Source organism: Pagrus pagrus, assembly GCF_965226575.1.
Source record: "Pagrus pagrus genome assembly, chromosome: 18".
Lineage (NCBI taxonomy): Eukaryota > Metazoa > Chordata > Actinopteri > Spariformes > Sparidae > Pagrus > Pagrus pagrus.
Genome location: NC_140202.1, coordinates 4818566 through 4843212, shown reverse-complemented (window position 1 = coordinate 4843212; position 24647 = coordinate 4818566). Strand labels below are relative to the sequence as shown.

The 24647-nt window shown below is 43.7% G+C and overlaps 1 protein-coding gene across 1 annotated transcript in view; it reads right to left on the bottom strand.

Annotated features, from left to right (window-relative positions):
• Positions 1-2338: 2338 nt before the first annotated feature.
• Positions 2339-24647, bottom strand: part of syne3 (spectrin repeat containing, nuclear envelope family member 3) — a 39594-nt gene continuing 17285 nt past the window's right edge. Inside the window, exons 8-18 of the mRNA XM_084381951.1 lie at positions 22677-22851; positions 21984-22166; positions 20811-20954; positions 20057-20191; positions 18273-18434; positions 17199-17371; positions 16403-17066; positions 14976-15119; positions 12507-12692; positions 11508-11558; positions 2339-6036 (exon numbers count right to left, since the gene is read on the bottom strand). Coding sequence (XP_084238077.1) covers positions 5854-6036; positions 11508-11558; positions 12507-12692; positions 14976-15119; positions 16403-17066; positions 17199-17371; positions 18273-18434; positions 20057-20191; positions 20811-20954; positions 21984-22166; positions 22677-22851 — 2200 coding nt within the window. The 3' untranslated portion in view covers positions 2339-5853. The remainder of the gene's footprint in view (positions 6037-11507; positions 11559-12506; positions 12693-14975; positions 15120-16402; positions 17067-17198; positions 17372-18272; positions 18435-20056; positions 20192-20810; positions 20955-21983; positions 22167-22676; positions 22852-24647) is intronic.

The window sequence follows — 24647 nt, the reverse complement described above, 5'->3', positions numbered from 1 at the left end:
GAGTTAGGAAGATTTTTGTGTTCAAATGTTGCAGATTGATGAGGACTGGAAGCTTCTCTGGGAGAGAGGCTGCTCTGGTATTTTTGCTCCATGTACTTGGCAGAGTGTGAGCTCCAGATTGCAGCACAGCTCGGTGGGCCTGGCTGGGAGAGCGAGGTGAGAGCAGCGTGGGAGGCGGCACGCACACGGATGGAAGCAACAACACTCGCAAAAACAGACACAGGCATTTAGTTTAGATGATGGAAAACCTAATGATGTCGCTGGAGAAAGTGGCCCATAATAGCAGGAGGTAGTAACAGGATACATCTAATTACACATAAAGGAAATCAGGGTTTTATAAAGTGAAATGGGGTCAGACTGATGTCTCAACTTCCTGATTTATGTAAGAGTAATACATACTGGCTGTTCCAGGTAGTCTCAATGCTGTTCCACATGCTTTTCCTAATCCGCCAAAATAAAAGCACCAGAGAGATGTCATTACATCAACAGAGAGATAACAATATGTGGGGTATGATGTCTGCAAATTGACAGGGTGTGCTTGGTTGATGAGTGTGGAGTCATATGTCATGTCTATGTGCAGCTTGATTTCCCTGCCTGAACTAGCTCGCAGGCGTCGCTCCATGTGTGGTCAGTCAGTGATGGCGGATTGCTATCTTGAGGTAACAGAAAGAAACTACACCATAGATCAACTAAATGCTGGTCTGAAGTCAAAGGCACAGTATTTTTCCTGCTATTTAAAAATCTAATTATTCAGATAGTAAGATGCGTCCAAACAGACACACACGACACTCTGCTTTAATGATTAGAGGGGCTACTTTCAGTTATTTCAAATGCTTCCATGTGTGCAGTAATGTCGCTGCAGCAAATATATTGGCGCATTTAAACAGCAATACTAAAAGCCAGAGTTACAAACTTGACAGTACAGAGGCAACTCTCTAGGAGAAACTTAACTTTTAGCTTCTGAAAAGATTGTTGTAGACAGCTCTGATGGAGCTCGGGATTTATCAGCACAGCTGCTTTACTCTGAACAATTTCCTGGTATGAACCTGCTGCAAGGGATCGCTTGCATTATTACTGGTGTTATTCGTATGTTCCTCATTAAAGATCTATTATATCATCCACACGCCTCCCTTCCGCTATTAATCGGTGCTTTTCTTCCTGGGGGAAATATCAGGGCATTTGCTCATATGCAGTCACAGAGCTGTTGATGGGACAGATGATTGGAAGATGGCTGAGGCAGCAGGTCCAGCAGCTGAGGAGCAGATACCTGCCCCTCAGGAAGATGAGTGGCATTGTTTAAAAAGCAGTGGGACAGCAGCAGGGGCACCTGGCTCTGACAGGGAATAAGACACACTCATTGTTTTCATTTATGTTACAACCAAAACACACCTGTGACCACTTCAGTCTGGATACAACCCCTTCACACCGTGTGCCCTACTTGGCACTGTTTCATCAGCAAAAGGGTTTGTACACACCCTTAATGCACTTGTGCTGTGGACTTTGACCATGAACATTTGTACCCGAGTCATGTTTACAACTTTATTAGCGATTATTAAATGGTGTGTTCACCACCAGTGAGGTCAGTTCGACTGCAGCATCATTAATCACCTTACTGGTGCAAGTGTTTATTCTCCCATACCCATATTACTTCACTGTGCATTAGCTGTAAGCTAGCAAGCAATCACACACATCACGTGTGTGTGTGTGTGTGTGTGTGTGTGTGTGTGAATTCAGGCCAGAGAGTCTGGTTCTGGTTCTGGTTGTCTCTGTCCTCGCTGTAACGTTATGTTCATGAAGCAGAATCTGATGTGACTCCAGGGGCCAAATGTATAAAACTCTGTATGTTCACGTGTAGAAATCTGTGTACACACAAAACAGAGACATTCATACGCAGTCTTTTCACAATTAGTGAAAAAAATGTGAAAGTGAAAAAAAAAACTGTTCTAAATAAAATGTCACCCCAATTCACATTATTCATATAATCAGACTGTAAAGACTGCGTGCATGTTACGCATGGTGTTAAAGATGTGTACCAGTACGCACATCCTCACCCTCTGTGGATTTTTATATTCAGAAATCTGCGTAGAAAGTGGCGGTGTAAAAGATGCGTACCAATACACAGTCTCACCGCTCGTAGATTTTTATACATTTGGAAACCTACATTGAAAGTGGCGTAAGTACACGTGTACGCATGGTTGAAACATTGGGCCCCTGGTGGTTATTCCTCTAGTTGGCTCTGGACAGACTTTTACAGTACACTTTATATAATCATGTTAAGGAGAAGGCTGCTTGCCTCAAATGACTAAAGCCAACACTGTGACACACACACTCACAGACAGACCGTTACATTTCATTTTTATTTGATCAGAATAAAAAAAATGGTTAAATACAAGCTCTCTTGAATAATATGAAGCATTCTGGTCTGTTTCACACAGTTAATAAAATAGAACTGTATCCTTTTACAAAAAAAGCTCACTTCTAATAATGAACCCCTCCATCTGAACACAGACTCTGGCATTTAGGACAGTTTTGCATAACACTTGTACTCACACTGTTCCTGTGACAGCGTCTCTTCTGTATGTTTGTCACAGACTGAATCTAAAGAACCAGCTGTGCTCAGGAGATTCAAGTCATTTCATATGTTGCATATAGTATCAATGGAAACACAATAATGTAGGATGGAGCCAGGCATTGCATAGGCTTCTCTAAAGGGACATGCATAATAGAAGAGCAGTGCAACAAGCAGCGGTAACATAGATCCTTATCATTGACTCAGTGTACAGTGCAGCATGAACACACAGGACAGGACTGAACCTCATATTTAACTTGTTATATAACTGTATACAGTACATTGGCTGGCAGTGCTTACAAAGCTACATACTGACTACATACATGTGGTTATGGCACTGAGAACAGCTGATTAACTGGATGATATACATAAAGCTTTAAGGCAACGATAACTGTGTTTTACTCTGTTATGTGATGCTACATGTAGCATATTTACACATTAGAACAGTGGATCTTAAAGTAGAGTCCATCTGTAAGTAAGAGACTCGTCTGGTCATGGGCTTCATACACTTTCAGTTATAACACATCTGAAGGGGACCTGGGACCACATCTCATCCAACAGGGCTCCATGGTCTAATGTATGACAGTGTACGGGCCTTAACAGAACCACAGCATGAGAAGAGATCGGGAACATAAATAGTGTTTAGCCATACACACCAGTGAGAAAGCATCTGCAACATGAACTTCATGGTTCCCATTACTGATTGTGTTGTTGTGCAGAGGATTGTATTAGAAAGATGTCTGACATGTAGTGACAGTTTGATTCATCTCTGCCTCGTCCATTATAGTTGTTTGGAGAAACCTCACAGAGTCCAGAACCTGATTTAATACCCAGCCAGCCAATCAGGTGGATAAACAAATATTTTCCATGTTCATGACATAACGTGGCACTAAAGACGAGCCAATAGGAGATTGACAGTTTCCTTCCTTTTCACCAGATGTTGTTGCTCTCTACACAGATCATCAGGGGTCATGCTCATCTGACTGTGCTGTGCATGACCCTCAGTCAGCTGTGCAAATGCATTTTTATAAAATATCCTGCAGCTGAATTTAAATAGTGATTGCTCGCTTAAACAAAAGCTATTCTCTGTGATGAACGCAGGTCAAAACACACTCTGTTGGTGCTGAAGGAACAGCTCTCTTCCTGTTTTGAGCGATAAAAAGATAAAACCAAATAAAAACATAGATGCAATTAAAAACACACTGGTTGTGAGAAGCTGCCCATCATCTTCATCTACATCTTTCAGTTGTATTATATTACATGTTTATGTGTAAAATGTCATGTGATGATTATGCTGTAATAACATCTGTTAAGTCCTCAGGTGTCTTCACTCGTCCTCTTTCATCCCCAACAAAAGCTGAGCTTCACACTGAATTACAAACATGCTGAAGTACTTTTGAATTCGCAGCAAAAACAGACTGAAGACGTAATAGATTAATTTCATTTGCTTACTGTTGCCACGGAAACATGATAAGTCAATAACACACATGAACTAAGCCAAAAAAGGCAAAGTGAGCGTGTGTGTGAGGGTATGTGGAGGTGTCTGGGTATTTTTAGGAGTGTGCGTGGTGTGAAAAGAGAAAGAATTCAGGATACAAAATCTATTTAAAGTTATTTTGGGTTTGGACAGAAAAAGTGGAGCCAAGGTTTACAGCTCCGGCGCTGCCATCAGCAGCACACTGTGGGCCAAGAATCTGTCGGGCCACGGTGCACAGCTCTCTAATTGTTTTCACTGGTGGTTCAGGCTGTGAAAGAGACAGATCAGGGTGTCCAAGCTAAAACAGCACCTCCAGAGAGGAAATATAAGTCAACAGCTCTCATGAGATGACTGTACAAACAGCACAGGTACAAACAACAGAACAAAGGAAACCTGCTTCAACCCTACTGACTCATGAAGAGACATGAGGTATGAAAATCAGACTAATCCTGCATCAATAAAAGAAACAGTTTAAAAATCTGAAGCTGACACGAAGTAGGACCACATGAAAACGACAGAAAAAGGAGGGTTTTTGGTTCTTCAAATATCAAGGATCCTCCTCACATGTACCGTATGAAGCCACGCACTAATACTCTTATGCATGTTTGACTTGGTTGGTTTTTAATTATCACATTAAATCGTCTCAATGTGAACTCAGAGCTGTGGATTTGGTTTTCAAGAGGTCATGTGTCAAACTATGAGCAGGGATCAGAGTGAGAGGGAGCAGAGCTACATGTCGTCAACACTGTAAGAGTGAAGATGTCTTTCTTTCCTGGGCTCATGATTCTTCATGCTTTTTGTCAGTGAATCAGTGAAGCACGTGTGTGTCCACACTGAGAACTACCTGTTCTCAGTGTGACTGATAGAAGAGGCTGTCAGGATCAGGTGTGAGCCGTCGTGTTGCATGAAGCTACGAGCTTTGGTTTTTACAGATTTTACAACTTGGATGGTCTCGTTATGATACTCTGACATTCTTAGACTGAGCCTGGGATTTGTAGTCCTAACTGGAGTCTGGTTGATTCTTCATGATAGCTACTTTGAGTCGTAGCTAACAGTTGATGATTTTTAAGGGTGTTTTCACATTAGGTACGATTCTTTGGTACCATGCTAGAGTACGACTGCCCCCCCCCCCCCCCATCTCTCCTGCTGACAGCTTTCACACCAGTAATGCCTTTTCATACTCGGGTACACTTGTGTATGTAGCTAGTGAGCCTGCCATCCACCAACATACACAAAGCAGAAGAAGCAAACACTTGTCTCCAGCACACAGCCACAGCAGTCCACTGCAGTGCTTTGGTACCATCGCTTTCACACCTCATGCGAACTGAACTCGGTACAATTGTGTTCACACTAATCAAACGAACTGGATTTTGGGTTCAATTATACTCGGATCTGAGCCCGAGTCCCTGATGTGAAAGCACCCTGAGCTGCAAAGACGTCTGGGATGTGAGGACATTTGTCCGAATAGATGATCAGGGTACTGACAGACTTGTTGTTTGCATATTTGCGTACTACTCTAGGTTTGGTTTTCCTTCACAGACTGTGGTGCTTCCTAGTACAGACGATTTAAAGAAGGAGACATATGTCACTGATTCACTGGATGTTTCTGTAAACAGTAAAGCTTTTAGTTTCTGAAGCTGCACAGCCTCTGGTCCTGTTTGTGGTCTGTTACAGTCACGCATGATAACAGGGTGAGGCAATGTGGGATCCTACAGTAAGTCGTAAAACGTTTCCTACATAACCCAGGGTCCATTATAGTGACATAAAACAGGTATTACTCTATCTTGTGCCGTCCAGAGAAGGATTCCTATGTAGGTGGAGGTCCGTCGTAACGCAGCATGATGTTGAAGGATCGGGCGAAGTTGTTGGAGAGCGAGCAGCTGTTGCCTTCATCCATGAGAGGCAGCAGGAAGGCGAGCAGCAGCAGAGCGAGGAGGAGGAGCCACAGAGGAAGAGCCAGCCGACAGACCCGATGCAACAAGCTGGGCTTCTGCAACAACACAGAGAAGACACATTAATGCACTGTCACACGCTGAATGTCATGTAGGTTCAATCATTCAGAGACAAAACTGTGGAAATGACTCAAGACTTTAAACTACACCTGGGTCTTTATTTTATTTTGACAGTTTGTTATGTTAGATTATTATTTTCAGTGTGATTGTGAACATACTGTACATCGAGTACCTGGATTCCAACCTGCTCAGGACCTCATCCTAACTGTTCACGACCTCATCTTTACTGTTCACGACCTCATCTTAACTGTTCACGACCTCATCCTAACTGCTCACGACCTCATCCTAACTGTTCACTACCTCATCCTAACTGTTCACGACCTCATCCTAACTGTTCACGACCTCATCCTAACTGCTCACTGCCTCATCCTAACTGTTCACTGCCTCATCCTAACTGTTCACTACCTCATCCTAACTGTTCACTACCTCATCCTAACTGTTCACTACCTCATCCTAACTGTTCACGACCTCATCCTAACTGCTCACTACCTCATCCTAACTGTTCACTGCCTCATCCTAACTGTTCACTACCTCATCCTAACTGTTCACTGCCTCATCCTAACTGTTCACGACCTCATCCTAACTGTTCACTACCTCATCCTAACTGCTCACTACCTCATCCTAACTGTTCACTGCCTCATCCTAACTGTTCACGACCTCATCCTAACTGTTCACTACCTCATCCTAACTGTTCACTACCTCATCCTTTACTGCTCACTATCTCATCCTTTACTGCTCACGACCTCATCCTTTACTGCTCACGACCTCATCCTAACTGTTCACGACCTCATCCTAACTGCTCACGACCTCATCCTAACTGTTCACTACCTCATCCTAACTGTTCACTACCTCATCCTAACTGTTCACGACCTCATCCTAACTGCTCACTACCTCATCCTAACTGTTCACTGCCTCATCCTAAGTGTTCACTACCTCATCCTAACTGTTCGCTGCCTCATCCTAACTGTTCACTACCTCATCCTAACTGTTCACGACCTCATCCTAACTGTTCAAGACCTCATCCTAACTGTTCACCACCTCATCCTAACTGTTCACCACCTCATCCTAACTGTTCACTACCTCATCCTAACTGCTCACGTCCTCATCCAGCCCACACCCACACCCACCTCATCCTAACTGTTCACGACCTCATCCTAACTGTACAAGACCTCATCCTAACTGTTCACCACCTCATCCTAACTGTACAAGACCTCACCCTAACCGCTCGTGACCTCATCCTAACCGCTCGTGACCTCATCCTAACCGCTCACAACCTCATCCTAACCGCTCACGACCTCATCCTAACCATTCACGACCTCATCCTAACTTCTCACAACCTCATCCTTACTGCTCACGACCTCATCCTAACTGCTCACGACCTCATCCTAACTGTTTAATACAGTTAGGATGAGGATACAGGATAGGATACAGTTTAATCAGTTCGTATTTACAGCTGTGTTTCTGTGCTCGAGTCCTCCGGTCACCCAGCCTCTTGTCTCCTGCTGTACTTCTGATTCTGGTCCAGACTTTAAAGTTACCTTATATTATGTATTCCCTCATACTGTACTTCATAGTAACAGGTACTGGTTACACCAAGCTCTACCTTTAGAGACTGCACACCCACATGTGCCTCTGCTGCTCTTTCAGGTTTCTGCTGCAGATTCCTCAGAGTGTTTGGGATGTTTTAGTTTGTCAGTGTGTGAAATATAAAAACAGTGACTGGATGAATTTGCGATTATTTGCTCAGAAATCTAAAAACAAAATATAAACTCTTGTGAAGATGAAAGCAGAAGCATCTCACCCACACAGTCAGAAACATCATGCCCCACAGTAGATTCAGCTCCATCCTCTACACTCAGACAGTTGTTCTGTGACTCATGTTCACTGCCCACGCTTCTCCCTCACTTTATGAAGCCTGCTTTACCGTCCTCACTGGAAATAATCTAATGAAAAGCAAAACACTTGCCTGCGAAGGACCAGCGTCAAATATGAACAGATGGAGGAATCTTTGAGGTGTTTATCTGAAGGACTGTGGTGTGAATATTTGCTAAAACTCATCAGAGTGGCTCAGTGCAGTGCCTCATACACCAGAGACCCGAGACACTGTTATCATAGTTCAACTTGTTATATCTATCATGTATTTAACATTTACTATCTAAAAATGATGATTATGAACATAACGTCCAATGAACCACTGTCTCATACTGTATGATAGTTGTTAATGACCCTCTGAGCGCCTTGACAGTGTCAAACGATGGTTTGATGTCGAGTCAAGCTGCAAAGTGGTAAAAGCTTCTAATGCTGGAAGTATTGTTCCTCATATTTCATAATTTTTTTACTGATTCAATGGTTGAATCAGTATAAATCATGAGATAATCCTCCTTCTTTATTATTCCATGTACTTTCGTTAGAGCAGCAGATCCACTGGCAGCAGAACCGCCCCACAGCAGAACTCTACCAGCACCATGCGGGACAGCAGGTTTGGTGTTCTTGGAGTTAAAGGCCTCACCTTCTCTCCTCCAAACATATTGCTGCTCATTGTGACCAAACAACTCAGTTTTTGTTTCATGTGACCACAGAGTTTTCCTCCAGAAGGATTTTTCTTTGTCCATGTGATCAGCAGCAAACTTCAGTGGAGCTTTAAGGTGCTGTGTCTGGAGCGAGAGCTTCTCTCAACACAGCAGCCTCTCAGCTCATGTTGATGTAAAACACACTTGACTGTGGACACTGACACCTGTCTTCCAGCAGCTTCTTGCTTTTTAGTGGTTTTTGAATGACTCTTGACCATCCTGACCAGTTTTCTCTCAGCAGCAGGTGATAGTTTGTGTTTTCTTCCTGACCGTGGCAGTGACAGTTGGTCAAACGAAACATAGAATGGGCCCAGTATCAGAACCACTGAGAAGAAGTCAAGATGCTACAAAGAACATTTGATTGACACAACTTTCTATAATCACCTAAATACATCCTTTAAGTTACTTATTATGTTATTTTCAGAAGAACTATAATAAATTCATGACTGAACCAAACTTCATGAATGTTTTTATGAGAAAGTAGTTTGTGTTCCACTCATTCATCACAGAAACATGAGAGCTGTAGGACTCACTGGAAGTGAAGGCTGACATGATGAACATGTTCTTTACAAGTGGATGGAAACTTTTGAATGTGACTGTATGTCTGAGCTATCAGTGTTATCATTTCATCTTTGTTTCGTAGAAATCATTTTTGGTAAAGTGATTGGCTCTAAATACTAGAGTACCCATAACCTCAGCCACTGTTGCTGTAGTGAAGAAGCCTTCTGCAGTATTCACAGACTACTGGATGGATGGTGGTGCAGGGACATTTAAATCACTAATGATTGTATGTTTCGTTCAATCCTACTTTAGTTTTAGAGTTTAGAGAAGCTCATTGTTTCCATCTTTGGATTTTTCACTGAAAATGTAATATCAGTGTTTGCATGTTGATTCTTCAAAGTCTTACATTTAACTTGATGGATGTTGCAGACAATCTGTCCAAACAGGCTTCAGTGATTACATTAATCAACTGATAGAGCTCAAACCCTGCTTATCTGTAGCCATTTTAATGGTGCTGGCGTCTCACAGCAGGGAGGAAACAGTTGAACAGGACAGAAATGTGGTCAAACACTTGAGATGGACGGAGTGTGTCTGCTCTGTTGTGGACACAGGGACAGAAGTCATGTGGAGTATGTTGGACTGTGTGTGTAAAGGTTAATGATTGATGGAAGAGGAAGTGAAACTAGCTAACCATACCTCCATGACAAACACTCACTGGGCAAAGGTATGTGTGTGTTTCACAACACACAACCTCAACCTGCTGCAACACATGACAGAGGACACTGGTCGTGAATCCTGCAGTATGTAAAGTATCTGTATCTGTGCTGATGGTGACAGGACAGAACTAGCTTCACTGTGATAACTAACAGGAAACATTTACTTTCTCATTTCAAAAACATTTTCTGATGGTTGTTTCGTGACCATCCATTAAGTCATTTCCTGCAGATGTGTTACAGTAAAAGTCCAGCAGGGAAATTATTACTAACTACTACTGTTCATCTTTAAAAGGGATCAAACAGGAGCTCATTTCACTTGTGTTAGTCTGTTTGGTGTATATACATATATACATATTACATTCTATAAAGACCTTAAAGTCACAGAATTTGTGCATTACATCAGAAATACCATGAGGTATCATAAATACCTATGTGTTTGTGCTTCAAGGCATGAGAGAGAAAAGCAAATGATGTGACTCAACAAACCATCCTGTCAATAAAGCAGTCAGCCTCTCTGAGGATAAAGGCTGGTGACAGCAGCAGCAGCACCCTCAGCCTGTAGAGACCGTGTGAACAGAGTGTGAAGAGGAATGTTTGGAGGGCTGTTTGAGCGTCTGAGGGGTCAACAGGGAGGCTTTCTTTAATCTGCTGCTCACCACCCACTGCTCACTAAATGAATGGGGGGTTGGAGGGCTGGTTCGATATGCTTGATTTGACGCCAGTCCTGGGTGGTCAGGTCAGGTGTTTGGCCTCTGGGAGATTCAATATGTCAAATGAATGCAGGACAGCACTCGGTTCAGAGGGTTAAGACTGACCCACTCTCTAATCAGACACACAGGAAGAACACATTGATGTTTCTAGTAGCTTTGGAATAAAAAGAAGTGGGTTTAGGATGAACAGTGACAGGAACCACAGCATGTAAGACTAAAGACAGAGCGCCATCTGCAGGACGTGCACCTCCTGAACGCCTCCAACAGGTTTAATCTCCAAAACAAAACAGACAAACAAACAAACTAACTAATGAAATAACAATAAGCACGAAGCATAACCGCTTACATAACAAAGAACAACCTCAGACCTCTGAGCATCACCAAGAAAGATGTTTGTGACTTACACGTCAAAATAGGACCAATGTGTGTGTATACATCTCATTCATCTAAAGCACATGTTTGATGCTTTCATACCTCATTAATGCAGTAACGTCAGATAGGTCTGAGCACCGTGTTAAACTATATATCTTTAATACACACACCTGTATTTTACAGGCGTATATCATCGTACAGTATCTGTTCAAACCAACAACACCTGCACCATGAGGAGCAGCTCCTGCTGTGTTCACATGCCTACACTGGATCTGATATTAGTGATCCAAGGTTTTTAAAGTACTGGCAAAGAAATTCTGGTGTCTGTGTTTATGCTGGACAACTAGCAGCACACAGATCATCATCAGGACTTTTTAAAAAAGCTTGACATCTACAGTTTATTAACTTTATTAAACTGTTAATTATATATAACTAGGTCAACCAAATGAAATACTCTTTATTCACAAGTTAATTCTATAAAAACATGTTTTTGTGTGAGAAAAGACTAAAAGTTATTTCTGATAACTATCTTCACCATAATGAGGCTCAGCTCTGTTTAACATAAATACTGTTATGTTACCTTCTGCACCTTCGCTGCGATGGCTGGCTCCTCCTGTTTGGCTCGGACGCTCTGCAGAGTTAAAACAGTTCTGAATCAATTCACAGTGGTAACTGTGTAGAAACATTCAGGCAGATTGACACACACTAACAGTGTGCACTGTGTTATCATGCTAAAGTCCAACCACACTGCAGCTCTCACTGACCACTGACTCATGCAGCACCACACTGCTGCACAGCCTGCACAGTTCTTCTGAAGTTTGTGAAAACATCTGGAGAAGACTCAGTCACTGAGTCTACTGAGCTGCAGCTACTTCACAGATACACATTAAGTCACAGAGCAGGCAGTGACTTAATGTGTTAGACTGCCACCCTGTGGTGAACAACAGCAGGTACCATGACAACTCATCCCACTGAAGAGACAGTAGTTAATGCTAGAGTCTGACACAAGAGCATTTAAAGACAAGTTTCCACATCAAGTTCAGTGACTTTTGTATTAATACCTTCATAATTAAAATATTTAGACCTTCAGTAAATAATCTGAAAACACGTTTAACATTATTGAGCTGACCACGGGTCACATAGTATAGAAAAACTACACACAGTCAACATGTCGGCGTGCAGCTTGTAACGGCGTGCAGCTGGTAGCTAGAAGAAAAGGTGACACCTCCAGACAGAGGCAGTGACCACTCTCTGGCACTTTGTATGATACAGATGTGCATATCTATTGTATGTGATTGTGTGTAATTGCATGTTCTGTGTTACTTGTGGCTGCAACATGGGCGAATGGCCCAGAACAAATTTCCCACATTGTGGGACAATAAAGTTAATCTTAATCTTAATCTTAATCTTAGTATGAAGACAGGTTTCTCCTCACTACTCTTTGAGCTCCATGTTCTCCTTCTCTACATCCCTGTCCTTTGACTCGACTCTGTATTATTTGCATCAGAACTGATATCGACAGAGAGAAAGCTTGATAATGATGATGACGCACGCTCCCTGTCAGGGTTGCCCCTCTCACCTTGGCACTGGTCCTGGCCCTGATGTCTCCCATGTCCTTCAGTTTGGACTTGTGGAGCATCCAGCGGTAGCGAAGATCCTCCAGAGACACATCCTCTGCTGGTCCTGGACCAGCCTCGCTGCCCTGACTCTCCTCCAGCAGCAGCTGGAACTGCTCCTGACCCCAGGGCACCCCTGCCCTCAGAGCCTGCACCAGGACAAAGCACAGAGTTTTAGCTGTACTGCACTAGTTCAGAAAGTTCCTGAGCCTGTCCCTTCTGCTGCAGTTCAGAAATGATGAGCAATACAAGGTGCTGAAAAACTGAACCTTTTATCCACAAAAGTTGCTTTCCAATCAGCAAAACAAGAAAAAAGCATTTCATCAACAGACTCAAACATTTGACAATCAAAGCAGGTCACAGATCACTACAGGATAATGATTTTTCTCCAGCATAAAGAAAGAAAAAAGATTCAGCAGTGTGTTCTAGTTTCATGATGACTTCTTTGGCTTTTCCAAACCTTCAGGCAATCACAACTTCAGAGTGAGCAGTTCAAACAAGCTGATGAGGGAAAACGAGTGTTGTGGTAATCATTAAAAACCAACACAAGTTCTATAATACTTAGAAAAATACCACTAATACTGGAGCTTGTTCTCCGGGAATGACTGTTCAGTTCAGACTGTGTGTACATATTTCCATCACCACCTGTGGGGATGGTCTTTGTCAGGAGGCACCAACAGACCACATGTCTACAGCTTTACATGTGCCGCTTTGGCTTGGATCTACTCTATTTAATCTACTCATACATTTATACATGAGCTCTCTTATCAGTGCCTCACATGTGGTACATTCATGCAGACAAACACATGAGTGTAACTGAAGCATGATGACACTTAACAGTAGCTCAACAGTACTGCTGTGAGATACTGATAAGTCTCTGCATACTGCCACAGGTGACCGACCTGAGCAGCACCTCACATTCATTACACCACCGTACACTACCATCAGCATATTATTTCAGACATTATCATCCATTACATTTTTGGTAAAATGGGATCCAGGGTCCTCTACTTGACCTCATTAATTACTTTAAGTGCACTCACACTGAAGTAATGAGATGTCTCGGGCGAACAGAACATGATTTTCCCATTAGTTCTCTCTTAGCGGCACAAGTTGGTGGCACACACTCAACAACTGCTTCAGGCAGCAGCAGCGTGTTAACAAAGGCCTGTCAGTTTATCCTGCCAGAACACTACAGCCATGGACAACAACTACAGCCATGGACAACAGCTACAGCCATGGACAACAGCTACAGCCATGGACAACAGCTACAGCCATGGACAACAGCTACAGCCATGGACAACAACTATAGCCATGGACAACAACTACAGCCATGGACAACAACTATAGCCATGGACAACAACTACAGCCATGGACAACAACTATAGCCATGGACAACAACTACAGCCATGGACAACAACTATAGCCATGGACAACAACTATAGCCATGGACAACAACTACAGCCATGGACAACAGCTATAGCCATGGACAACAACTACAGCCATGGACAACAACTACAGCCATGGACAACAACTATAGCCATGGACAACAACTACAGCCATGGACAACAGCTATAGCCATGGACAACAACTACAGCCATGGACAACAACTACAGCCATGGACAACAACTATAGCCATGGACAACAACTACAGCCATGGACAACAGCTATAGCCATGGACAACAGCCTGACCTCATGTGTTCAGAGTGTGGAGGCAGTTCCTGGATGATGAAGGCATTGATGCCATTGACTGGCCCTGTTGTTCCCCTGACCTAAATCCAATTGAGCACCTATGGGACGTTATGTATCGGTGCATCCGACCCCTCCAAGTTCCAACACAGACTGTCCAGGAGCTCACTGCTGCCCTGATCCAGGTCTGGGAGGAGATCCCCCAGGACACCATCCACAGACTCATCAGCTGCGTGCCCAGATGTTGTCTGGAGTGCTTACAGGCACTCGGGGCCGAACACACTACTGAGTCACATGATGAGTTGAATCAGCTTGTGATTTTCATTTTGGGTGTGATTTTGAATCCAGCCCTTGATGGGTTCATGATTTTGGTTTCCACTGACTGTTGTTACGTCATTTTGTTCTACACATTAAACAATGTACATCAGTAATGATTTTAAACTTGAATAATTTGTTCATCAAGATCTGATGTGTGATTGAGCAGTGTATTTATTTATATATAACCTGGCCTTCATCATTAGTGAGTTAATGGTAAACAGACACAAACACACAGAGAAAGAGGTGATGCTATTGTCTGCACTTCAACAGTTTAATAATTTAATGTGATCCATCTGCTGCTAGATGAGGGTTTAAACCAGGAGCATTAAAGCACTTTTCAAAGAGCTGGTTAAAAAAGTTCAGTGTCCCACAGTGAGAGGTGGAGTCACTCTACAACTACCGACTGACTGTTCACAGAAACCCACCTTGAGTGTGTCCTGTCGGGTCTTGACTTCTTTGGCACTGAGCGTTGCTCCCTTGGTTCTGAGGATCCCTGAGAGGAGTTCATTCTCTCTGGACAGCCAGGCCTCAAACTCCCTCCTCCTGGACATGTGCTGTCCTGTGCCTCCCTGCAAAACCCACGACAACTGAGTCTGAGTTTGAAGTAAGGATATGTGTGATATATTGTCACCAGACTTCTCTGCTCCTCTGTTGTCAAACTGAGACAATCACTGGAGAAAAAAGTGAACTGTGGGTCACTGCTACTCTTCTCACTCTCTTTTCATTGAGCAAATAGTGAATCATCTGCAGTTCACATTACAGACAGTTCACCCAGCAGCCTACTAATGACAATTTGATCACAGTTTGCCTGCAGGCCCTGCCATCAACCACTAAACATACATTTATGTAGGAAGATCCACCCAGTATATTACATTAAGTAGAACTGAGCTGATTTTCTGTCTAATGTGAGGGTGTTGTGATGTCTAATGGCCCCAGTGATCACTTATCTGGCTCTCGGAAGATGGGATGATTGCTAGCAGGTCAGAAATGTTGCTCAGCTTGAAGTTCGGGCTGTTTTATAGTCAAACTTTCACATGACTGCTGTCAAAAGATATGTTCTGAACATTGTGAGCCTGCTTTAATATTACTGGAGTAGTTCTCTAAATGTGGCTGAAACTGCAGTCTGGACTGAGACTGCTGATAAAAATAAAAAAACATCATCTTTTCCAGGGATTTGAATATCTCAAATTTTATCTGTAAAAACAACACTCAGGATAAGTTGGTCCTGGTGAATTTCCATTATCAGAATACTCTTGAAAAACCTCACAAAGAACTTGAAAAATGTGTCCAGCTCGTCAATAGTCCTACATTCATTTTCTTGTTTATTTTGGACTGCCACAAGGAAGAGCCCTCCTCTGTCCAGTCATTGAAAAATCCTCTGCCTGTCAACATGGTTGAATTAACTTAACTGGAATATTCAATTGACAACATCAAGTTTAGGTTCAGTGCCGGCAGACATGTTGTGACCACTCAGCTGATCTGAACAGGTCTGAGCATATTTATCATAAACTTTGCTGGAAAACTTTGGTTTAGTCGTCTAGAAGGAGAGGAGACGACGACGAGTCCTCGTGAACATCGCCGTGACAACTTAATAAATACTTTCAGATGTGTTTTTCAGATCATTAAAGCGCTGCAGTAAGGTGAGGTGTTTCTACGACAGCCTTTCATCAGTAAAGGACCCTGCATTCAGGAAGGGAAGCCATAACATAACCCTGTAGTGGAGGCTCCTGTCCTTCTGTCTGTGGGAACACTGGGTGTATCACTATGAGATTAAATGGACAGAGAAATAATAGCTGACCACAGGACCCAGTCCTCTACACAGTGAACTGAGAGGCAGGAACATGAACGGTACCATTGTGTGTTCCACTGGTGCTGATGATGTGTTGGCTGCGTCTCTTCTGAAGAGCACACTTCTGAACGCTCCCCCTCTTCCTGGACTCAGGCCTTCCCCTGCCTCCGTGTGACCGTCTCTGGAGCTCAGTCTTCCTTCTTCATAGCTGACCTTTGTGGTAAAAGCTGTTGCACCTCTGTCTCCAGACAGGACGCTGCTGTCGCCCCCTGTTGGTGTATCACTGTGAGGGCTTCCTTCAGCAGTCGAGTCTTTGGACACTTTTTGGTCTGTTCTGCTGCGAATGCTCCACTCTGAGGAGTCTACTTCATCTCCTCTAAAGGAGTGGTCACTGTCTCCGTCTGTCCTTGATGGGCTGGGATGCCCAGCCAGCATGAGGCGACCCTCACCATGTCCTTGGAGCCACCAACCCTGCCCTGTCATCTCCCCTGCTGTCTCCCCCGCTCCCACAGAGCGTCCTCCTCTCCCAGGCCCAGAACTATCCAAGGCTCCGTACACCTCTGCTGGCTTGTCTTGTAGTTGTCCTCTCTGGCTCCCTGAGCTCCCTGTCCTGGCCTGACTGTCCCCCTGGTTCAGACTCAGCTCTGTCATGGACGTGTTGTCTACAGCTAGGCCTCCGACTCTCCATAAGCTAGACTCTGCCTGCTCTGTGGAGCTGTTCAGCAGCCTGGAGGAGAAAGATGGAGACAAGTTCAGTGTCTTCATACCTCAGCATGTGTCTCTTGTAAGTCTAACACATGACGACAGAGAAGCAACAAACCAAACCACAAAAACACTCATCATCCTGATGTTCAGGTACCTGTGAAGGTTGAGACTCATGTTGTACAGCGCCAACCAGGACTCACGCAGGCGCTTCATGTCTCTCACGATGTGAACCTGTCCCTCTGCTGAGGTCTTCTCCAGAACCCCCTGACCCTGGACCTCCATCTGCTGCAGCTGAAGCTCCTTCTCTGGAAACTCTCCCAGTGCTCTCTGTGGAAGAGGACAAGACTTTCATAAACATGGAGGGCGGACCGAACGTCACAAACATCTCCTCTCTGTCATGATCATGATTTCTGTCAGCATCAACATCAACATCAGAGCACCATGAAGTTCACTTGTGTCAGTGATCTTCATACAGTGTGTCACTGCATCACTGCACAGGGAGCCCCTCCACACTGACACATGACTAATCATTTACAGTGATGAGTCACAGGCAGCACACCTACACTGTCATCATATGTCAGTCCAGCTGTTTGAACTCTTGTCAGGTACGCTCACTGACTAAGCATCAAACCACAGCAGACGAGCTCCAAAGCCAACCAACAGTAGAGAAGATCTTCACCAGTAGATGGTATCACAGAGTTTTGTGTCTGAACTTTACTTAATATTTAAACCTTTTTCTCAAAGTCTCTGCCCAGACATATTCCACCCTGAACTCATTAATACAAACAAACCTTGTCTGATTGCCCCTCGGCTTGTGTTTCTTGCTCCATCTATCTCAGCAATTCATTTGGTGAGTGCAGTGTTATTATCATCAAACTGAATGACTGGACCTAATGTGTAATTAATCACCACTCTGCAGAGCCCTCGGCTGTTGTTGTTTGGTTTTATTTACAGACTGGTGCCAAGTCATTTCATGTCTGACCTCAACATAAATATTTGATTATTTTTCAGAATACTGTACTGAGGGACGACATCATCTGGCCTGTCAGTAGCATTATATGAGATCTATAACATGTTCCATAATGTTCTCTTCGGAAAATTGTTTGTATTGTTGTGTCCACCACAAATATGTGTCTCTTAATGTGTGGAGGAGAGTGTCTGTGCTGGAGAACAGATGTGCAAGAACACACACACGGTCACACACACAGTCACACACACAGACACACACCTCAGCTTCGTGCTGGCGACCCTCGATGCTCCACTGTCCAGCAGGGCTGTGGAAGGACTCCAGCTTCTGCTTCATGATCATCAGCCACTTCTCTATGTTCAGCAGACTGTCGTGGAAGCTCTCGTGGTCTACGATGCTCTCCTCACTCTCATGGACCTTCGCCTGCAAACAGCAGAAAAGATGAGTGGGACAGTCAGAGGCAGTCAAAACTTTTGAAAGGTCATGATATGCATTGGCAATATGTGCAAGTGCTGCAGTCATGTAGAAAGAGACTTTAAATTCCCATATTGTGACAGATGCTGCACTAACAGTTTTACGGTGATCAGTTCATGGCTGAGGTTTGCTCTGTTAAAGTCCCAAAGAACAATGAGCAAGGAGTCCAGATGTTTGGGCTCTGTGGAGTTACCAGCTCAACTTCTCCACATAGATTAAACAGCTGGTAGAAAATTACTCCTGCTCTGAAGTCCCGACAGGAACACCATTGATCTGACTCATTAAACTGAGCTTCCAGGTGTGGGGGGAGTACGAGGACTGGGTCGATGACCGATGCCATCGGCCGTCAGCGATGGCTGACAGCCATGGACTACTAATCCCTGACCGTTGTAACATAGTTTCCTCTGCAGGGTGACACAGTTGGAGGTTCATGTCAGAGCAACAGTGGGAAACAGTGTCAGCTACAGTGGTGAGCTAATACACAACTACTGCCTCAAGTTCATAAACAACGATGTCATCGTCCATCACGATGTTTCACTGTAAAAATCATCTTCATATGGCAATTCACCCAACCCTAAAGAGTACTACTGTATCAGTGTATTAAGCCTGTAGTGTCTCCAAATGGAGCTGTGTGAAGTCTGATAAATGCTCAGGTTTGAAATGAAACAGTCTGTCTGTGGAGTATAAGTCATATACAGTAACTGACTCGTATCTCAACCACACTGTCAGAGGTCAGGTTAGATCCTTTGACGAGGTGGATGAATAAATCAATAATGAGAACTGGAGGGAGTCCTGTTCATACATATGAAAGCTGATCAGTGGTGCATAAAGCCAAAACGTTAAGAACTCCCAGACATAAAATGACCCAGATCTCCTAACTGTTGGTCCTGTGGAGCATGCTGAACACTGACGACTCTGACCGGCCATGTCGTCTAACTTACAGTTTAACTCTGGGCTAATTCAAATGGCCATAATTGTAAAACAAGTTAATCATGAAGCTCTTCCAAACTTTTCAAATGTTATCAGACTGAACTGGATCAAATTCTGGTGGTGAAATTAATCATTTCAAGGTTGTGACGCTCAGAAATTAAATGTTTCTACCATTTTAGAGCCACTTCTGTCACAATGTAAGCTTGAGGTCCTGCTGGGCCTCTGAGCATCACATGACGGTGTAATTACACGGTTTGGCCACGATGTCTAATTGGCTTCAAAGCCCAGCGCTCCTCCTGGAGGCGTGGGAAGAAGAACATAAGGAATAAAAAGGACGGTATCGATAAAAAGAGCTGTCAAGTGTGAAGCCAATAATGTTTGAGGAGTGCAATGCTAGTGGGGTTCTCTTTTACAGCTGTTTAGTTAAATCTAATGTAACTGAACTAAAACAGCAGAGATTCAGGCTGTAAAACCACAACATGACCTGAAAGACAGAGCAAAGGTCAGAGGAGCTGATGTGGTGATGATGTGAGTGTCTTACCCCCCTCAAACAGTCATTTGATCCATTGTTAATATAAAGAAAATGTCTGCTGCCACTTTAAGTCAGAATTTGGTCCATTTGAAACTCTGTCCTCTCTCACCCTGACTGCTGTGTGCAGTTGTTTCCAGTCAGCACACAGCCTCTCAAACTGAGTCCTGTTGCTCGGGCTGGATGAGACTAGAGTCTCCAGCGCTATGATGTGGGCTTCACAGTCCTGCAGGTCCTTCTGGATCACCTGAGGACACACAACACACACAGTGTGACAGCCGGCTGGGGGAAGCAATACAACAACACAACAACACAACATGGTGGTTTAAGTGTAAACTTTCAGTTCAAACTCACACAAAGAGAGTTCATAACAAATATCTGTTCTTTACTGGATCCTACAATATTCATGATGTCGCAGCAAAATCTGTTATAATGAATAAATCTATCACTCTGACAACAGTAAATGTAGACACAATAATTACTACAGTTTCAGGGCTCTGCAGTCGGATTCTCACTGTGAACTGTAATGAAGTGAAACCAACAGCTGCCTGAAGGTAGCACAACACATTACAACCCTACAGCAAGCTGTGAACAGATCTGTTATGTAAAGTCTGTCTGGTATAAAGTCAATGTAGTGAATCAAAAACACAGTCACTGATCCATCATGACAACACGACTGCACCAGCGTCTCTCTTCATTATACCACTGAGTCACTTCCTGATCTTCACTGTGGTCTCGTACTGTAACTCTGGAGCAGCTGCACATCACTACACACTGGAGGAAGACCTGACACAGCGGGCCTTGTGCTCAAGCAGACATTTGGCTGACTCTGGCTTGGCTCTGCTCTGACCGGAGATTAAACTCACCCTGAACTGGTCAGACTGGCTTTTCTTAGCCAGGATGTCGGGCTGGGGGCCGTCAGCTGCCATCAGTCGGTCCCGGAGACCGGCCAGCTTGGAGCGGATCAACTCATAGGTGTCACCAAAGTCCTTGGTTCTGGAGATTAAGCCCTGTGAGCGGGAAAAATGTCATTAAATGTCTTTTACACAGCCGGTCATGGCAGGGTGGTATGTTGAAGCCACAGTATCTCCTCCTTTTGATTGACTGTTTACCTTTTTTAAAGTGAAATCGCTCTGCACAAGGAGCTTTAGTGCTTTATCACATCTTCAGCCTCTAATGATGTGCACAATGTAATTGTGAGCTCATGTGCATGTTTCACCTCGCCGCACGACAAATGGAATAAATGAAAAACTACAGGAGATGTTTTGTTATTTTTAGATCCGACCTGCTGCTCGTCTGACGGCCTCAAACTCTGCTGTCATTTACTGTCATTTAAACACAGTAAATCCACCTCAGGAGGAAAACTGACCTCACACTGTCTGCCTAATAACAGCTTCTGAAACAAGTTGTAGTCACACTCTGAAGTTTGATTAATGATAACTGCTGATTGTCTTTATGATTCATCGATTAATCCTTCAGTCTCTAAAATGTCACAAAGATTGTGATGAGTCTTTTTCACAGAGCCGAAGTCTTCAATTCTTCTTTTGCCCAACAAACAACTCTTCATTTACAAGAAGAGAAGCAGGATATTCTTTACTGTTAAGAAGGCAGAGAAGTTAACCTGAAACCATTAATCGATTATTAAAATAGTTGCTGATTACTTTTGTATTCATCACCTGATCAATTAATGGACTAATCGTTGTCGCTCTAGTTTGATTATATTTCTAGTGACAATCAGATTTCATGATGTTCCATCACATTTATGATTTTAGGACGGTGTCTCAGCTCAGAGTGTCTCCCGGTGCTGCATCAAGCCTTTTGTCTGCAGAGGGAGCTGGGTGAAGTCTGACGTGTCGCCTCAAGTCGTTTTTCTTGAGTCAGTTGTGGCTGAAGATTTCTGGATCAAAACTAAAGCTTGAAGCAGGACAATCGTTTTCACCTCACACAATTTTAAAGGTTGACTTCTACTCAAGTCACTCACTGGACGGTTCACACTCACATTCATAATAAAGCTAAGCTGAATGAATGACACCTGGTACCTGTAGTCTGCTCCTCCTCTGCAGCAGCTGAGTGTGCAGCAGCTCTCTGTTCCTGATGGCAGAACTCAGCTCGCTCCGCAGACAGTCGGACCTCTCCGGGCCGAACACAGAGTCCAGCAGGTCCCCCTTCCCCTGCAGCAGACCGAAGCGCTCCTGCAGCTGGACACTGTCCTTCAGCAGATGCTAACAGAGAGGACAGAAATGGGGGAAACTTGAAGTCTGCTGTTTGTAAACTTTTGTTCAGGCGACCTGTCTTAAATGCTCCTCTGCTGACCAGATCAGTGCAGCATTAAACGTGTGCATTTTATAATCAGATCCACATAGTGACCCACTCAGACATGTTTTAATGAAGTCCAGATCCACAAAAAGTCTCCATACAGAATTTTTATGACACATTGCTGCCACAGTGAAGCAACTCTTACACAAGCTTTGTTGGCAGGATGTTCATCTGTTTCTTTCTTGTGGTTACCGCTGGATACAATCATCAACTGTTTCATGTGGTGTATAACAGTAGAGTGAAACAAGAAGCTGAACTGGTTTCTGAGTATTTCCACTGTGTCTTTGAAGTAACTGGACTCTTGTAAAGCGGGTCGGGTCCGGTCCATTCTGTTCACATGCATTCATTGTAATTTAAAACATTGTTATCTAAAAAATATTTTATTATAGCCACTTGTTGGAAATGCGTGTGTTTACCTCAATGTTCTGGACCAACATGGCGATGTGGGAGAAGTCAGTGACCTCAGCAGAAGCCTCCATAACCTGAGAGACCATGTGGCTCCACTGGGCGTAGACCAGCAGTGGGTCCTGGAGAACGTGTCTGAGGCCCGACTCGGACTCTGAACACAGCCTCGTCGCTCTACATTTCACACTGCAACATGAGAGAATGTTCTGTAAAGGACCGGTTCAAAAGTGAGGCTAAAAGTTTGAGAACAAAACAAACAGTCAAAAGCAATTTGTTTCCACAAGGTAGTGTGCAGAGGACAGAAGCACCAGGTGGTGAGGACACTGGGACTGCAAAGAAAAGTCAATAACTACAAGGGCACCTGGAGAGAACGGACCTTCACTGAGGTTCACATGTAGAAAAAAACTTCACGATCAATATCACTGCTTGTTCTCGTGAAGCATAATCATTTTTCCTTTATATCTCTGGTGGAGTTTATGTTTCCACAGCCACACCTTAGTTTGAGAAGCAGCCATCAAACTCCTGCTCTGTGTAACTACTACACGTGTCAGCGATCTCAGAGGATTATTGCTCCCCGTGTCTCTGACTGTGATAAGGAGTCATCTTAAATCTGAATTTGACGATGCATTGTCACTATTGAACTTCACTACCATTTCCTCCAGGGGCCAAATGCCTCGTCTCTCAGTGTAAACAGAAGAGATGCATAACTATGGTGTCTGCCCTGTGGTTCAGATCGGCTCCTAACTTGAACAGGTTCTTCCTCAGCCAACGCTACAGCCTTCCAACAAGGTAATCTGTAATCTGTAATCCTGCAAACCAAGTAGCAAAAAAATCCATGTCTTCTCTTTTGCACAACTGTCAAAGCTCAGAAGATTTATGTTACAGCTCCAAATATTCTTAATAATGTCCACAGAATTTTCTAGGAGGTTTTGTGGGAAAGTTCAGATGTGATTTCATAATAACTGCAGATAAAACACAGACAGTTAAATGGATATACTCGCAATTAATGGATACCAATTAACTGATAAGCTACCATGACCAATAGTCTCCAAAAATGAAATGTGAAATGTAGTTAGAGGCAAACCCTCACTTCAAGGTTTATTGTATGAATAAATATTCAGCTGGGGTTTAAATGGAGCTGTTCTGTTAAAGATGCTCTTCTGAAAATTCAACAAATGCCTCTACACCCAACAAACTAACTCAATTCACTCAAATGTCTCCTTTGTAACTTTACTGAAAGCTTTTTAACCAATATATAATATCACTTCAGTCATCATTACCTCCCAGCTACTGGAACACACATCTCCAAACAGCTAGCTCATGTCTGAGTTTTAATATGCAGAACTGGAGCGCTGCACTCAGCCCCACACATCTCTGAGAGCAGCTCTGAAGCTAAGTAGGACAGCTCGTCTGCTGCAGGGACACACAATCCACACGTGTGGGATATTTACTTTATTTACGCTGGTTTGTTCAGTAAAAAGGCAAAAGAGAGAAAACACAACCACTGTTGAATCATCACTAACTCTCCACATGCACTGCCAGTTAGTGGCAGGCTGCCCTGTGGCCCCCAGAGGCCCCAGACCACCCCCTGAGGTCGTCTATGTGTGTAATTCAAAGTATATCCACCAGGTGGCAGATGAGGACAAACTCACCTGGGCTGACTGGACTGTGTTCCTAGAAGTTCTTTACATTGTGGATATTGTAAAAGTAACCAAACACTGCAACACTAAATGAGCTACATTAGTTTCCCTTCTTTAACCCTTCATGTCCTGAGCTGTTCAGTCTGCTGCTGACCTGACTTCACACACTGATACACTGACTCCACTGTTCATCACCCAAATTCAATCTTAATGCATAATGTTCATTTCTGAGGACACACAAAGAGGTGAAGAACATGCAGCGTAGACATGAAGTAGGTTCAGTGTATCAGTGCTGTCAGAACACACACTTATCTCTTGGGCCATATCAGGATCAGAACTATC